The sequence below is a fragment of the Strongylocentrotus purpuratus genome, unplaced genomic scaffold, assembly GCF_000002235.5.
Source record: "Strongylocentrotus purpuratus isolate Spur 01 unplaced genomic scaffold, Spur_5.0 spur5_scaffold_16, whole genome shotgun sequence".
Taxonomy (NCBI): domain Eukaryota; kingdom Metazoa; phylum Echinodermata; class Echinoidea; order Camarodonta; family Strongylocentrotidae; genus Strongylocentrotus; species Strongylocentrotus purpuratus.
The window spans coordinates 1,569,425-1,586,864 of record NW_022145601.1 but is presented as its reverse complement, the minus strand read 5'-3'; the positions used below and the strand labels follow the sequence as shown (position 1 = coordinate 1,586,864).

Below are 17,440 nucleotides of genomic sequence, written 5' to 3'. Positions count from 1 at the left end.
TAGTCATGGGTCAAACCATAGTAGAGGGGTTCTTATTTTATTTTCTAATCATTTAGATTTTGAAGAAAAAAAAATTAAAGTAGATGAAGAGGGGAGATACATTATTTTTAAAGGTGAAATACAAAGGGTTAAAATGCTATTGGTTAATGTTTATTTTCCAACGAGAGATAAAGAAACTTTACAAATTGAATTTTTGAAGAAGTTAGATGAAAGTATTTTTGATCAGTGTGATCGGGACTATTTAGTTTTATTAGGAGGTGATTTCAATAGTATATTGGATGGAAAATTAGATTATGTGGGGTCAAAAACACCGGTGAAATCTCGGGTTATTGATTTGATTAAGGAATTTTTAAATAAATACGATTTAGAAGATATATGGAGGAAAAAAAATCCGAATGTAAAGCAATTTACTTTTCGACAAAATTGGCCGGTGGTGCAAAGCCGTTTAGATTATTGGTTTATACCTTGTAGTGTTGAAAAATTGGTGGGTACGTGTGAGATTTTGACATCTATTACGCCAGATCATTCTGGCGTTAGGCTAGAATTTAATGATCTTGTTGATAAGTTTGTTTTTGGGAAATCATATTGGAAATTTAACAGTAGTTTATGTATGGATAAAGATTTTGTTGAAGAGATGAATAAGGAAATACAGGAATTAAAAGCTGAATGGTCATTACAGATTTTGAATAAATTAGTATTTTGGGATTTTTTAAAGATGAAAATGAGAGAATTTATTATAACATACTCGCGGAAAAAGGCAAAAGCAAGGAGGGTTGAAATAGAACTGTTAGAGAAACAAATCAAGGATTTAGAAGGCGAACTGGTAGTGGGACCCACTAAATATATTGTTGATTGTATTGAGGAGACAAGGGATAAACTAAATAAATTGTATGATTTTTCTCGACAGGGCATTAAAATAAGATCAAGAGCACCTTGGTTTGAAGATGGAGAAAACAATACGCAATATTTTGAACAGTTGTTAAAATCGAATAAAAGGAAAAGTGTAATTAGGGAGGTGTACAAAGAAAATGGGGAAACTACTAGAGATAAGGAGGAAATTTTAAAGGAAATTAAACTATTTTATAAAGATTTATATTCTTTAAGGGCTGATATAAATCAAAACGACCCTTTCTTTTTCAATGATATTTCAAAGTTAAATGAAGACAATAAGGAAATCTGTGAAGGTAAATTAACTAAAGATGAATGCTTGAAAGTTTTAAAAGAAATGAAATTGAATAAAACCCCGGGAAATGATGGGTTAACAGTTGAATTTTATTATACTTTTTGGCCAGCTTTGGGTGATTTGTTAGTAGAAGTATTGAATGAAACATACGAAAGGGGGGAATTAACGGCATCTCAAAAACAAGGGGTAATTACCTTAATTGAGAAGGAAGCGAAAGATACTCTCCATATAAAAAATTATCGACCCATCACGCTTTTAAACACAGATTATAAAATTGTATCTAAAGTTCTAGCAAAAAGAATGAAAGAGGTTTTAAATGAAATAATTCATCATGATCAAGTTGGATATATAAAAGATAGAAATATTGGGGAAGCTGTACGATTGATAGATGACATGTTATTTTATTCTATGCATTATGGGGAACAAGGGAAAGGGTTTTTGTGTGCAGTGGATTTTGAGAAAGCTTTCGACTCTGTATCTCATAGATATTTATTTCAAATATTGAAATTGTTCGGTTTTGGAGATTCATTTTGCTCTTGGGTAAAATTATTGTATAAAGGGATAAGTAGTTGTGTTATGAACGGTGGTCACTCCACGGGGTATTTTGAAATAGAAAGGGGAGTAAGGCAAGGGGATCCATTATCGCCATATTTGTTTTTGGTTGCCATCGAAATTTTGGCGCATGCAGTAAGGAGGGACAACGGTATTAAAGGGATTACATTTGGAAAATCTGAAATTAGGCAAGTGTTATATGCAGATGATATGACAATATTTTTGAAGGATATTGATTCGGTTAGAAGGTTGCAATATATTTTTGAATCATTTGAAAAAATTAGTAGTCTTAAAGTGAATAAAACAAAGACACATTTTATGTGGATGGGTGAGGATGAGAACAAACCTGATGGGCCTTTATTTGGAAATTTGGTTAAGGAAATACATATTTTAGGGGTTAGTTATTCATTAGATCGAAGTTTAAAAGATGATTTGAATTATAAAGAAATTCTAAGTAAAATAAAAAAATTGCTTGTATGGTGGAAACAAAGAGATTTAACTATTATGGGTAAAATACATTTGCTAAAAACTTATGCGCTTTCAAAATTAAATTATATTTCATCTCTCGTTATTGTCCCTCATTGGGTATATAAAGAAGTTGCAAAAATTTCATTTGAATTCATATGGAGGGGGAAAGATAGAATTAAACGGGCAATAATGTATCAGGATTATGACTTTGGAGGATTAAGAATGATTAATTTTGAAATGTCCGTTAAAATACAGCGCATAATGTGGATAAAACGTCTTTTATATGGAGAGAAAAGTTTGGGATGGAAATTGTTTTTTGATCATTGCTTACAGTTTGTGGGTGGTAGATTTATTTTTTTATGTGATTATGATTTAAACAAGATTAAACTCGTTTTAGATATTCCACCATACTATATGGAAATGTTGCAAGCATGGCAAGAGACAAGTAATTTAAGATATTTGGAGGGTTATATTAATCCAATTATTTTTAATAATCAGAATATATGTATAAATGGAAAAAGTATATTTGATAGATACTTGTTTGAAAGAGGGATTGTTCAACTGAATCATTTGGTTGAGAAAGGTCATGTTAAGCCTGTTAAATATTTTATGAACCTCGGTATGAAAGGTAATAATTTGCTTATGATTATTGATATTTATGATGCGATACCCAGGTTATGGAAGGATGATTCAGGGTTAATAGAATTCCTCGAGGTTGATTTGATAAGCTTTAATACTTATTTCCATATTTCTAGTAAAAAAATACAGTTTGTGGATGTGGGTTCAAGAACAATCTATGATTATTTCATCAAAGCACTGCAGCGAACGTATGATTTGCAGGTAAGGGATGGGCAAAATGACTATGATTTTATAGATAAAGAATTAAAAGAAATATTTGTGAGACCAAGAATTACTATACTCATTAGAAAACAACGTGAATTTCAATTTAAATTATTGCATGGAGCCATATACACTAATGAGCATCTTCATAGATTTGGTTTTGTTGGTGATAATTTATGTTCGTTTTGTAAGCAGGAAATAGAAACATACAAACATTTATTTTTATCTTGTGGGAGCGTTCAAAGGTTATGGCAGGCTTTAATACAACTTTTTGAGTTAGATGAAATTAAAGATTTAGAATGGCGAGATATATTTGTTGGGTTGGTAGGTAGTTCATATAGAATAAAAATGTGTAATACTATCATTTTCATGGTGAAGTATGTTACATTTATGTCAAGATCGGGGGGGGGGGGCGAGTACTAACTTTAGAAAAGATGAAAAAAAGCATTTTTAAGTATAGGGATGAGGAAAAGAAAATAGCAATTAAAATGGGAAAGCTAGGATCACATTTTTTAAAGTGGGAGCAGCTTAAGATTAATTAAGATTTGCTTTCTTCTCCACCGTGAGCTTGTTAAAAGCGTAACTCGATTTTGCGGCCTGGATAACTTATTTAGTATATTTTTCTTAAGTTGAGAATGTTGGCAGACATCCACTGAGTGAGTACTGTGTGTGTGTGTGTGTGTGGGGGGGGGGGGGGGGGGTGGGTGGGTGGGACGGTGAGTATGTGTGTGAGTGGGTGAGTATGTTTGTGTGATAGAGGGTGAGTATGTCTGTGTGATGTAGGGGGCAGGGAGGGGGCAGGATTGTTTCAGTAAAATTATCTCCAGATTTGTTTTTTTTTTGTAATATATAAGTAAATAACATTTACAATTGACATATTATGTTTAGGTACTTATACGTTTACTTTGTTGTTAAGTTATATTATACTGCAAATAAGTTTGTGTTTAATTATGTTTATGCAAAAGCATCAATATTGAACACGTTTATTTTATTCAATTGTATGTCATGGTTTGTGTTACACATCTGGAGAAATAAAACAAAATTGTTAAAAAAAAAAAAGTGCGTGTGTGTGTGTATGCATAACAGAGATATAAAGAAGGAGGTAAGCAAGAGAGGGCAATAGAGGTAGAGGGAGGGACAAACCATGGACAAACAGACAGAAAGAAAGAGACAGAGATGAGGAGTTACAGTGAGTAAACATGAAAACTTTATACAAATAAATCTCTGGCAGATGTGAAATTACATGTAGGAAGGAAAATAAAGTGAAGATCAATTTGAGCAACCATACAAACATAGATTATATATACAGCATGTACATCCCTCAATTCAAGAACATATCAATAGTCATCATCAATGCTATTTCACTTATTTATGTACATTTTAGACGATGATACTCAGAAAATTTCTCTGGCAACTATTGCGTGGCGCTTTATTTCTTGAAAAGTACATGTATAGAGTTAGTTTTAGGGCTAGGGTTAGCAATAGTGTTGGGTCCAAGGTTAAATTTAGAAATTACTGCTGAGCACTTGTCGCAAGAGCAAGTGACGTACAGCTTAAGACCATACCTTGTTCAGTACATCTGGATTGAAGATGAAAGGTTGTTCTTTTCTCTCAGGGTAAGTGACCTCTGCATTCCCGCTGGAGTTGATACCAGTAACCTTGGCAACCTTCCCATACAGCTAGAAGGGTAAAGAGTGCGAAAATATGATCAATGGAATTAGACGGTATTCCACGTGACAATGTTAATTAAATATTTCATTTTATATCAAAACAACCCTATTATACTCTGTATGTTACAGTATATACACGTATCAAACATATACATCTATTTATGTATTTAGATATTGGGGGGGGGGGGTACTTTAAATATACTTCATAAAACTACAGGTGTTTGTTTTTACATACAGGCTGTGTAGCTAACTTTACTAATGTTGTTCACAGCTCCTCTGCAACACAAATGATGTGTTCTGCTAAAAATAGATTGTCTTTGTAGACAGGTTTCTTCAGTACATGTTTCAATTATAAACCATTTTCAAGGGAAACAAAAAATATGCTTGTTGTAGACAGGTGGTCACTAAAGCAGGTTTGACTGTATAAACAGATAATGTTAGAGAGTATTCATTTTGATGAGTAACTCTCACGTGACACTCATAATCACAAGGGTGCAATATACCTTTTGTTTTTGGAGAAAGGCTACAGAATTATTAAATACAAGCTTTTGCTACCAGTCTTCCAAGAAAAGCAAAGTTGAACATAGTAATCATATATAATGCAAGTATCGAAACCTTAAAGAACACTTTAATATAAACATACTCTCATTAAAAGAAGGTATTATACTGGTCCAACTCTTTGTATTAAATAGTATATTGTATTTGATCCGTAGTGAAATGGGATTTCATATTAAAAATTTAATATTGGGTCCCAAAGAGCTTCCTAAAAAGACCACAAATCGACATTCAAAAATATGGTAAGACCTTCCTATGTCATAATCACCAGTGGTTCCCTGAGTAGTAACCGTACTTTTCTAATGAAAGGCCACTAGACGTCATGTCTCCCAAAATAACACAAGTTGAAAAAAGTGTGAAACAATTATTTTTATTTTTGCCTAAAATGAATGGTCAGCTTTGATTGATTACAATTTTGATCTATACAGGGTTTAGATGTCTTGCGACATACTGATTTATCTTTATGAGAGATTTGAATTCTTAATTATCGCCAAGCCAATCATATTTCAATATTTTGTTTCCAGGACATGCATGTGCAAGTATGATAAACTTGGTACAATGTATTAAACATTTGTGAAGTAATTTGTAGCAATAGAATCAGTCCATTCCTTCGAGTTTATTTTGCTTTTTGCAATTCCTTTCATAAGTAACATTTTCGAAGTGGGGGAGGTTTTACATTTAGTTTTCTTCTCTGGTTCATGCCAAACCCAAGCACACTGGGGCTCAATTGCTGGTATCAGACATGGTACTTTATGGGAACATAAAGTGTTAACAAGTCATACAGAACTTCATATTGTATATAAGTTTTGTTTGACTGACCTTTTCCATGCCATCGATCCATCCATTTAGACTGTTTTCGTGAAGATTCCTCACAAACGTCAAGTCTTTATTGATCTGCACACGGTCTCCCTTACCTAGCCTAGGAACCTGGACATATATAAATATAAATTCAATGGAGAAAATGATGAAAATGATACACTGTGTTAAAGAGAGAAGAAAGAGAGAGATTGTGTAAGAGAGAGGGTGTGGGAAAGCGTGTTTGTGCTTGCGTGGTGTTTTTTTTTTTTTTTTAATTATTCAAAAAGAGGAAGAAAAGGATGTATATATATATATATACATATTCTGTTCGTTTCTTTAGTTTTAAAAAAATTATACAAAACTTGAGAAGATTATCGTACGTTTATCAAGAGTTAATATCACACACATTTTTTTTTCTTTCTTCAGTGTATATGAAATATAAAGCGAAGCCTCGGAGTGAGGTTTCCAAAATATTTCAATGGTGCCAGGTGGTGTTGTTTATTGAGAGGGCTAAAATGCTTGGGGACCGGTCCGGATACATTCCCTGGTGCTATTTCGAATTGGCAGTAGTGTTTCATCATTTGTTTATCATTTGTGACGCATGATATGCAAATTATATAACTTGGTATTTAAAAAAAAGAAAACAAAAAGAATTGTAGCAGGATTTGTATTACAACCCTAAGCATGCATGCGTGAAGTGAGAAGAAACATTTCCCTCAAAAGATGCTTAAACAGTATATTGACTATTTCATTATTTTATAACGCAAATCTATGTAAATTCAGATAGAGGGGTAAATGTATTGATGGTCTGTTGGGGATCTGTTCTCTTTCACGATTTTTAAGTACTTTGTTGTAACGCCTATTTATGCAAAACATAATATCTGGGTAACACGGCTCTTGGTATTACAATGAGCTTTATTGCAAGATACTTTCCATAAACCTTGCTGGTCTGTTGGGGATCTGTTCTCTTTCACAATATTTAAGTACTTTGTTGTAACGCCTATATATGCAAAACGTAATATTTGGGTAACACGGCTCTTGGTAATATAATGAGCTTTATTGCAAGGTACTTTCCATAAACCTTGCTGGTCTGTTGGGGATTTGTTCTCTTTCACGATATTCAAGTACTTTGTGGTAACGCCTATTTATGCAAAACATAATATCTGGGTAACACGGCTCTTGGTATTACAATGAGCTTTATTGCAAGGTACTTTCCATAAACCTTGCTGGTATGTTGGGGATCTGTTCTCTTTCACAATATTTAAGTACTTTGTTGTAACACCTATATATGCAAAACGTAATATTTGGGTAACACGGGTCTTGGTATTATAATGAGCTTTATTGCAAGGTACTTTCCATAAACCTTGCTGGTCTGTTGGGGATTTGTTCTCTTTCACGATATTCAAGTACTTTGTGGTAACGCCTATTTATGCAAAACATAATATCTGGGTAACACGGCTCTTGGTATTACAATGAGCTTTATTGCAAGGTACTTTCCGTAAACTCTTTTGAACGTCCGCTTTCTTTCACGATGTATATTGCAACGCCTTTATACAATGCCATAGTATCTGGGTAACGACGGCTTTTTTTATATTACAATGAGCTTTATTTCGATAACGCATTCTATGTAAATTCACATATCTTAGTAAATGACTGATACATATTTAAAACTTTTTCTGTAAAGTGAAAACAATTCGAGTATCTGGATAATGGTCCGATCTGTTCACCCAGCCAAAACTATTTTTTAAAGCCAGGTGGTGGTGTGATGTTTTGAGAGGGAGGAACGTGTTGGAATCCGGTATGCATGCTTGCCTATCATTATGTCGGGCTGACGTTTGTTGTTCTTTCGATTTGTCGGGAACGCCCTTTAGGAGTTTTTTTTACGGAGTGCATACAAAATGATCAGGTGCGTGAAGTCGGTCTATTCATTCATGGGTGAGGCATATTATGCAAATTATAGAACTTGGTAAATGATAGCATGATGGGTTCGGTTTGCACGAACAGTTTATTAGGTTGCCGAACTGGTGTCGTTTGGGGGAATTTGGTTTATTGGGATCGTGTTTTTATTTTTAATTAGAAGGTGCGTATTGTGATTAGGTACGCGGGCCGGTCAATTCACTGTAATGCATTTTAGGAAAATCATTTAACTTAGTTATGACGAGCGGGTTCCGTAATACAATTCAAGGCATTTGTTAAGGGATAAAAGCTCTTTGTATTTTTTTGTTTGTTGTTGGTTTAATTAGATTACGGTTATATAACAATACAACGTATTTCTCATCGACTTGTGCAAGAAGAAATGTTCATTGGTTTATTCTGTCATTGGTCTAGTTAAATTGACAGGGAAAGGGGGAGGCTCTTGCTCTCGGATGTTTATGTACACCGAAGAGCAGATTTGGGTTGTTTTGTGTGGGGGTGTTGTGTGTGTAGTGAATATGCTTGTGTGTATGAATGCGTTGGGTTGTGTGGTACGGGGTGGATTCTGCTTGCATTTTTTATATAATTCGACGATAAGTATGCATGTATGTTTGGCTGCAGATAGTTTTTTCTATACATTTGCTCACGGTGGAAATAGATTATGTGGAAGTTTCTTTGGAGTTTATCGATGTAAGGTTTTGGATACAATTACACATAAAATAACATGGCAGTGAAATTATCTTTCATGACATTAAATGTTAGAGGAATAAGAGATAGATTAAAAAGAGTGAATATTTTTGAATGGTGCAAAACTAAAAAGAATAGTATAATTTTCTTACAAGAAACATATAGTACAGTAGAGATAGAAGAGCGGTGGAAACAAGATTGGGGAGGGCCAATGTTTTTTAGTCATGGGTCAAACCATAGTAGAGGGGTTCTTATTTTATTTTCTAATCATTTAGATTTTGAAGAAAAAAAAAATAAAGTAGATGAAGAGGGGAGATACATTATTTTTAAAGGTGAAATACAAAGGGTTAAAATGCTATTGGTTAATGTTTATTTTCCGACGAGAGATAAAGAAACTTTACAAATTGAATTTTTGAAGAAGTTAGATGAAAGTATTTTTGATCAGTGTGATCGGGACTATTTAGTTTTATTAGGAGGTGATTTCAATAGTATATTGGATGGAAAATTAGATTATGTGGGGTCAAAAACACCGGTGAAATCTCGGGTTATTGATTTGATTAAGGAATTTTTAAATAAATACGATTTAGAAGATATATGGAGGAAAAAAAATCCGAATGTAAAGCAATTTACTTTTCGACAAAATTGGCCGGTGGTGCAAAGCCGTTTAGATTATTGGTTTATACCTTGTAGTGTTGAAAAATGGGTGGGTACGTGTGAGATTTTGACATCTATTACGCCAGATCATTCTGGCGTTAGGCTAGAATTTAATGATCTGGTTGATAAGTTTGTTTTGGGGAAATCATATTGGAAATTTAACAGTAGTTTATGTATGGATAAAGATTTTGTTGAAGAGATGAATAAGGAAATACAGGAATCAAAAGCTGAATGGTCATTACAGATTTTGAATAAATTAGTATTTTGGGATTTTTTAAAGATGAAAATGAGAGAATTTATTATAACATACTCGCGGAAAAAGGCAAAAGCAAGGAGGGTTGAAATAGAACTGTTAGAGAAACAAATCAAGGATTTAGAAGGCGAACTAGTAGTGGGACCCACTAAATATATTGTTGATTGTATTGAGGAGAAAAGGGATAAACTAAATAAATTGTATGATTTTTCTCGACAGGGCATTAAAATAAGATCAAGAGCACCTAGGTTTGAAGATGGAGAAAACAATACGCAATATTTTGAACAGTTGTTAAAATCGAATAAAAGGAAAAGTGTAATTAGGGAGGTGTACAAAGAAAATGGGGAAACTACTAGAGATAAGGAGGAAATTTTAAAGGAAATTAAACTATTTTATAAAGATTTATATTCTTTAAGGGCTGATATAAATCAAAACGACCCTTTCTTTTTTAATGATATTTCAAAGTTAAATGAAGACAATAGGGAAATCTGTGAAGGTAAATTAACTAAAGATGAATGCTTGAAAGTTTTAAAAGAAATGAAATTGAATAAAACCCCGGGAAATGATGGGTTAACAGTTGAATTTTATTATACTTTTTGGCCAGCTTTGGGTGATTTGTTAGTAGAAGTATTGAATGAAACATACGAAAGGGGGGAATTAACGGCATCTCGAAAACAAGGGGTAATTACCTTAATTGAGAAGGAAGCGAAAGATACTCTCCATATAAAAAATTATCGACCCATCACGCTTTTGAATGTAGATTATAAAATTGTATCTAAAGTTCTAGCAAAAAGAATGAAAGAGGTTTTAAATGAAATAATTCATCATGATCAAGTTGGATATATAAAAGATAGAAATATTGGGGAAGCTGTACGATTGATAGATGACATGTTATTTTATTCTATGCATTATGGGGAACAAGGGAAAGGGTTTTTGTGTGCAGTAGATTTTGAGAAAGCTTTCGACTCTGTATCTCATAGATATTTATTTCAAATATTGAAATTGTTCGGTTTTGGAGATTCATTTTGCTCTTGGGTAAAATTATTGTATAAAGGGATAAGTAGTTGTGTTATGAACGGTGGTCACTCCACGGGGTATTTTGAAATAGAAAGGGGAGTAAGGCAAGGGGATCCATTATCGCCATATTTGTTTTTGGTTGCCATCGAAATTTTGGCGTATGCAGTAAGGAGGGACAACGGTATTAAAGGGATTACATTTGGAAAATCTGAAATTAGGCAAGTGTTATATGCAGATGATATGACAATATTTTTGAAGGATATTGATTCGGTTAGAAGGTTGCAATATATTTTTGAATCATTTGAACAAATTAGTGGTCTTAAAGTGAATAAAACAAAGACACATTTTATGTGGATGGGTGAGGATGAGAACAAACCTGATGGGCCTTTATTTGGAAATTTGGTTAAGGAAATACATATTTTAGGGGTTTGTTATTCATTAGATCAAAGATTAAAAGATGATTTGAATTATAAAGAAATTCTAAGTAAAATAAAAAAATTGCTTGTATGGTGGAAACAAAGAGATTTAACTATTATGGGTAAAATACATTTGCTAAAAACTTATGCGCTTTCAAAATTAAATTATATTTCATCTCTCGTTATTGTCCCTCATTGGGTATATAAAGAAGTTGCAAAAATTTCATTTGAATTCATATGGAGGGGGAAAGATAGAATAAACGGGCAATAATGTATCAGGATTATGACTTTGGAGGATTAAGAATGATTAATTTTGAAATGTCCGTTAAAATACAGCGCATAATGTGGATAAAACGTCTTTTATATGGAGAGAAAAGTTTGGGATGGAAATTGTTTTTTGATCATTGCTTACAGTTTGTGGGTGGTAGATTTTTTTTTTTTATGTGATTATGATTTAAAAAAGATTAAACTCGTTTTAGATATTCCACCATACTATATGGAAATGTTGCAAGCATGACAAGAGACAAGTAATTTAAGATATTTGGAGGGTTATATTAATCCAATTATTTTTAATAATCAGAATATATGTATAAATGGAAAAAGTATATTTGATAGATACTTGTTTGAAAGAGGGATTGTTCAACTGAATCATTTGGTTGAGAAAGGTCATGTTAAGTCTGTTAAATATTTTATGAACTTCGGTATGAAAGGTAATAATTTGCTTATGATTATTGATATTTATGATGCGATACCCAGGTTATGGAAGGATGATTCAGGGTTAATAGAATTCCTCGAGGTTGATTTGATAAGCTTTAATACTTATTTCCATATTTCTAGTAAAAAAATACAGTTTGTGGATGTGGGTTCAAGAACAATCTATGATTATTTTATCAAAGCACTGCAACAAACGTATGATTTGCAGGTAAGGGATGGGCAAAATAATTATGATTTTATAGATAAAGAATTAAAAGAAATATTTGTTAGACCACGAATTACTATACTCATTAGAAAACAACGTGAATTTCAATTTAAATTATTGCATGGAGCCATATACACTAATGAGCATCTTCATAGATTTGGTTTTGTTGGTGATAATTTATGTTCGTTTTGTAAGCAGGAAATAGAAACATACAAACATTTATTTTTATCTTGTGGGAGCGTTCAAAGGATATGGCAGGCTTTAATACAACTTTTTGAGTTAGATGAAATTAAAGATTTAGAATGGCGAGATATATTTGTTGGGTTGGTAGGTAGTTCATATAGAATAAAAATGTGTAATACCATCATTTTCATGGTGAAGTATGTAACATTTATGTCAAGATCGGGGGGGGGGGGCGAGTAATAACTTTAGAAAAGATGAAAAAAAGCATTTTTAAGTATAGGGATGAGGAAAAGAAAATAGCAATTAAAATGGGAAAGCTAGGATCACATTTCCTGAAGTGGGAGCAGCTTAAGATTAATTAAGATTTGCTTTCTTCTCCACCTTGAGCCTGTTAAAAGCGTAACTCGATTTTGCGGCCTGGATAACTTATTTAGTATATTTTTCTTGAGTTGAGAATGTTGGGAGACATCCACTGAGTGAGTATGTGTGTGGGCGGGTGAGTATGTTTGTGTGATAGAGGGTGAGTATGTTTGTGTGATGGAGGGGGTAGGGAAGGGGCAGGATTGTTTCAGTAAAATTATCTCCAGATTTGTTTAAGTTTTTTGTTGTTGTAATATATAAGTAAATAACATTTACAATTGACATATTATGTTTAGGTACTTATACGTTTACTTTGTTGCTAAGTTATATTATACTGCAAATAAGTTTGTGTTTAATTATGTTTATGTCAAAGCATTAATATTGAATATGTTTATTTTATTCAATTGTATGTCATGGTTTGTATTATATATCTGGAGAAATAAAACAAAATTGTTAATTTTTTTTTTTTTAAAGTGCGTGTGTGTGTGTGTGTGTGTGTGTATGCAAAACAGAGATATAAAGAAGGGGGTAAGCAAGAGAGGGCAATAGAGGTAGAGGGAGGGACAAACCATGGACAAACAGACAGACAGAAAGAGACAGAGATGAGGAGTTACAGTGAGTAAACATGAAATCTTTATACAAATAAATCTCTGGCAGATGTGAAATTACATGTAGGAAGGAAAATAAAGTGAAGATCAATTTGAGCAACCATACAAACATAGATTATATATACAGCATGTACATCCCTCAATTCAAGAACATATCAATAGTCATCATCAATGCTATTTCACTTATTTATATACATTTTAGACGATGATACTCAGAAAATTTCTCTGGCAACTATTGCGTGGCGCTTTATTTCTTGAAAAGTACATGTATAGAGTTAGTTTTAGGGCTAGGGTTAGCAATAGTGTTGGGTCCAAGGTTAAATTTAGAAATTACTGCTGAGCACTTGTCGCAAGAGCAAGTGACGTACAGCTTCAGACCATACCTTGTTCAGTACATGTGGATTGAAGGTGAAAGGTTGTTCTTTTCTCTCAGGGTAAGTGACCTCTGCATTCCCGCTTGAGTTGATACCAGTAACCTTGGCAACCTTCCCATACAGCTGGAAGGGTAAAGAGTGCGAAAATATGATAAATGGAATTAGACGGTATTCCACGTGACAATGTTAATTAAATATTTCACTTTATATCAAAACAACCCTATTATACTCTGTATGTTACAGTATATACACATATCAAACATATACATCTATTTATGTATTTAGATATTGGGGGGGGGGGGTACTTTAAATATACTTCATAAAACTACAGGTGTTTGTTTTTACATACAGGCTGTGTAGCTAACTTTACTAAGTTCACAGCTCCTCTGCAACACAAATGATGTGTTCTGCTAAAAATAGATTGCTCGTTTATAATAGTTCGTTACACATTTGTTTGATTATTTGTTTTAAGTTATCTTTGCATCCATTTATTCGGTCTCTGTTATTTTTTGTACTTGTTAACATTTCCTTTACTTAAATTTACATGTTAAAAAGTTGTTTACGCATTTTCTATTTTATTTCATGGCTTTTCCTTGTCTGCGTACGTTTGTTGTATGTTTGTTTATCTAATCATTTGTATTTGTATCATGCTACTCACATTTCCCATTTCTGGTAGCCACTCTTGCCCACCCATCTGTTGCATGATATGCAATGTTTCACTGTCCAGAGTAATAGCTACCAGATCTCCCACCTTCAAACCAACCTCTTTACCTGTTATCAAAACAATCACATCAATGAAATTAAGAGGTTTGACATTAGAAATAAATTGAATTTTTAAATTGAATGGATTTGTCAAAAGAGCATGACATGCCGCTCAAGGTTGATGTTGTTTGTTTTACCAAATAATCAAATAAAGTAAATTACACCATAATACATGCAAAAATCGAAAGTCACCTAAAAATATAAGAGATCAAGAGCTTTTAAATGATACTTTTTTCCAATGATAAATAATTCTATATCATTTCCCTTCCTTAAAGAGCGTAATGAACCAAATGTAGCAGCCATTAACTTCTTTTGGGCCATTTGGTTTCTTAATACTTCTGATTCAGAATGTCTGAAATTGATCTTGCGTGACTTCTTGATCATGGTTTTAACATTGTTTAAACGTTCACGTAAAATGCTATCAACATCTGATCGTAGTCAGATGTACGTGTTGTGTGCAGTAGGCTTAACTTCTTTATTTCATATGTCGATGTTTACCTTCAATTTCTGGCTTGTCAATTTTCTGTTGGTTTCCTGCGGGAAAATCAGCTCCACTTTCATTCTCAGTCGAGTCCTCCCCGGGTTCCTCCCATGAAGCCATATCACCATCTCTGGAAAAAAATGTTGATAAAATGCATAATATCCTACACACAATGAAATTACAATTATACAATTAGTGAAGAAATGTAATTGTAAGTACACTAGATTCATGAATGAAATGGTTCAAGTTCTTTTGGTAATAATGCAAGGTGACAAGAAAGGATTATTATGTAAGATCATTCAAATAAGAAACGAAGAGGATTTTTCAACAAAAACAAAAGTTGAGGAGTAGAGGACTAAAAGAAACCCTTTCATGAAAAGATCAGAAGAGATAAATTCAGGCCATGAAAGGGTATAAGGTGACATATGAATATAGCATCAATCGACCAAAAAGAAAACAGGACAAGTGTTTAAAAAATATAGAGAGAAAAGAAAATGTATGATGAGACTAGAAATTATGTGATTGGCCAAAAGAATTTAAAATAGTTAAGGATATTTACAATAGTAAATATTTATGAACATCAGTTTTGAGGGGCATGAAGAGCATCATGTAGAAATAACATTATGCTTGGCAGTACACACAAAATAAGAACAATAAAAATGTCATTATTTTGATCTCATGTGATTTTTGACATCTTTTAAAATTCTTTATATACCACAGAAATAATCCCTCTGTCACATGTATCCTGGGATAAATATACAAATGGCTTAATCCAGTATCAAACACTGTTTCCAGTGCAAGATTCATCTTTATTGGTGTTACAAGGGTTATCTTGGAGCTATTTAGAACTAGAAATGGGTAATTTTGCAAAACTATTGAGCTGCACAAAGCAATCATTCTGTCAATTATTGCCTATCGTTATGTGCACAAACGACTATGCAGACAGGCAAAGACGACAACCAAAGTGTTAATAAATATTGGTTTACATCTTTTCACGAGCGATCTTCTTCAAGGTCTTCTTCAGCTCAGCATTCTTGATGTAATATAGCGGTGTTCGACATTGTACATTCTCTAGGTATATGGACGCTCCATTGAGAACCATGTAGCAGAGTGCAGCAGCAGCACTGTTATCAACTCTACAATCTCTAAAACGCTTGCGAATCTGGGAGAAAATACAGAGCACCAAGTCAATTAATCTTTGCTCAAATATGGAGCGATTTGTTATATTGTTATTAGAACACCAAGTAAGGATACCTGAAATCTGAAAATATAGGACCCCTAGTATAATTTTGGGGATGGTACAAGTTGCTTAAAAAAAGTTGTTTATGGAGATTCCTCCAAATTAATGAGCCTCAAAATCACAGAATAAAACTATAATCACATGATCTTTTATTTAATGACTAATTGGAGTCAGTTGCTATCGGCGAATGTTTATGAACCCTATCAGTCGAACTGATTGTTTATTTGAACTTCTTCATTTTAATGGTGGCAGCGGTGGGATATAAACCACAGTAATAACAATGACTGGTGACTCATACTCCTCCAATCACATGGTGATAGAAGTAGGAAATTAATCCTAGCGATTGAAATGACGTGTTTTATTCTCTGGAATATCACATCGATATCAATCATCCATAAAAGTCTCTCTATTAGGGAAGGCATCTCATCAAGACAAGGCCACGGAAGTGACTGCAGGTGTCTGAAACTCCTTCAGTAGTATTGGGTGCTCTGTCTGGAGTATTACACAGCACCAAATATCATTCCTTCTTATCCATCTCTCCATTAGGGCAGGCATCTTATGGACACCAAAACATACAGGATGCAATCTTACATCAGCGCCCAACTAAAATATCTAAATAAATTGCATTCATATGATGTTTTGTTCTTGAAAGGATGTGGCATAAGTACTGTCATTTTCAACCATTGTATCAATAAACATCAAGAGAAACATAATCATTGATGACATTTGTGTACAAATACAACATTAATTAATACCTTAATAGCTTATGTTGGTACGTTTTGTGTGAAAAAGGCACCCAAGAGTTTGCGGTTTGTTGCATAAAATATGTGACTCAATATAATTTTACTTTTGGGGAATATAACCTTTGTATCAAATGTATCTCTATTATTGAACACCAGGGCTTCTTCGATGAGACACTTCTACTCTTATCCGTTGGCACACACAAACGTAGACATACCTTCCTCAGGGTAGGAGTATCGTTAATATCACTTAGATCTTTTGCTCCAGTGCTGGCAAGGATGTGCAGAGCAGTGTGATCATCAAGATTTTGAAGATTGATATCAGCACCATGTGACACTAGAAACTCTATGATATGGAATTGTCTTCCGAATGCAGCCACGTGTAGTGCTGTCATTCCTTGCACGTTCTTAGCGTTCACGTCCAACCCATGATCCTTCCATCAGCACAAAATATAAAACTTTCATTATTTGGTCATTGTAATCGATAAATCAGTTTCATCCTTATCTAAATAAGAGCTTGATTTAGCTTAATTGGGGATCATGTAGTATCTGCGTTAACTGAGAAATTGAAGACTGTTCGACCTGCTTCACCCATTTCCTACAGGAACTGTGAGGCCTCTGTATTAGGCCTATATGGGAATTAGACAATTTAGTAGTCATGTTAAAACAAGAGATATACATTGCATAATGTGTCTCGTGTATTGATAACCTAGTACATGTACATGTATTACCTTGTACTAGATAAATAAAGTTGACTTTCAGGTAT

At 33.4% G+C, this 17,440-nt stretch overlaps 1 protein-coding gene across 1 annotated transcript; it reads right to left on the bottom strand.

Moving 5' to 3' along the window:
• Positions 1-4,596: 4,596 nt before the first annotated feature.
• LOC105446583 lies at positions 4,597-16,059 on the bottom strand. The gene is made up of 6 exons (XM_030987638.1): positions 15,681-16,059; positions 14,712-14,824; positions 14,110-14,222; positions 13,461-13,574; positions 6,088-6,195; positions 4,597-4,722 (listed from the first exon to the last, which is right to left on the bottom strand). The coding sequence occupies exons 1-6, from the start codon at positions 15,794-15,796 to the stop codon at positions 4,597-4,599; spliced, it is 690 nt and encodes a 229-aa protein (XP_030843498.1). The 5' UTR covers positions 15,797-16,059.
• Positions 16,060-17,440: the final 1,381 nt, after the last annotated feature.

Coding starts and splice junctions, on each gene's coding strand:
- LOC105446583 (XM_030987638.1), bottom strand. CDS start 15,796: ATGGTTCTCAATGGAGCGTCCATATACCTAGAGAATGTACAATGTCGA. Junction 14,223..14,711: donor TGACAAGCCAGAAATTGAAG/GTAAACATCGAC, acceptor TTTTGATAACAG/GTAAAGAGGTTGGTTTGAAG. Junction 4,723..6,087: donor GGATCGATGGCATGGAAAAG/GTCAGTCAAACA, acceptor TTACCCTTCTAG/CTGTATGGGAAGGTTGCCAA.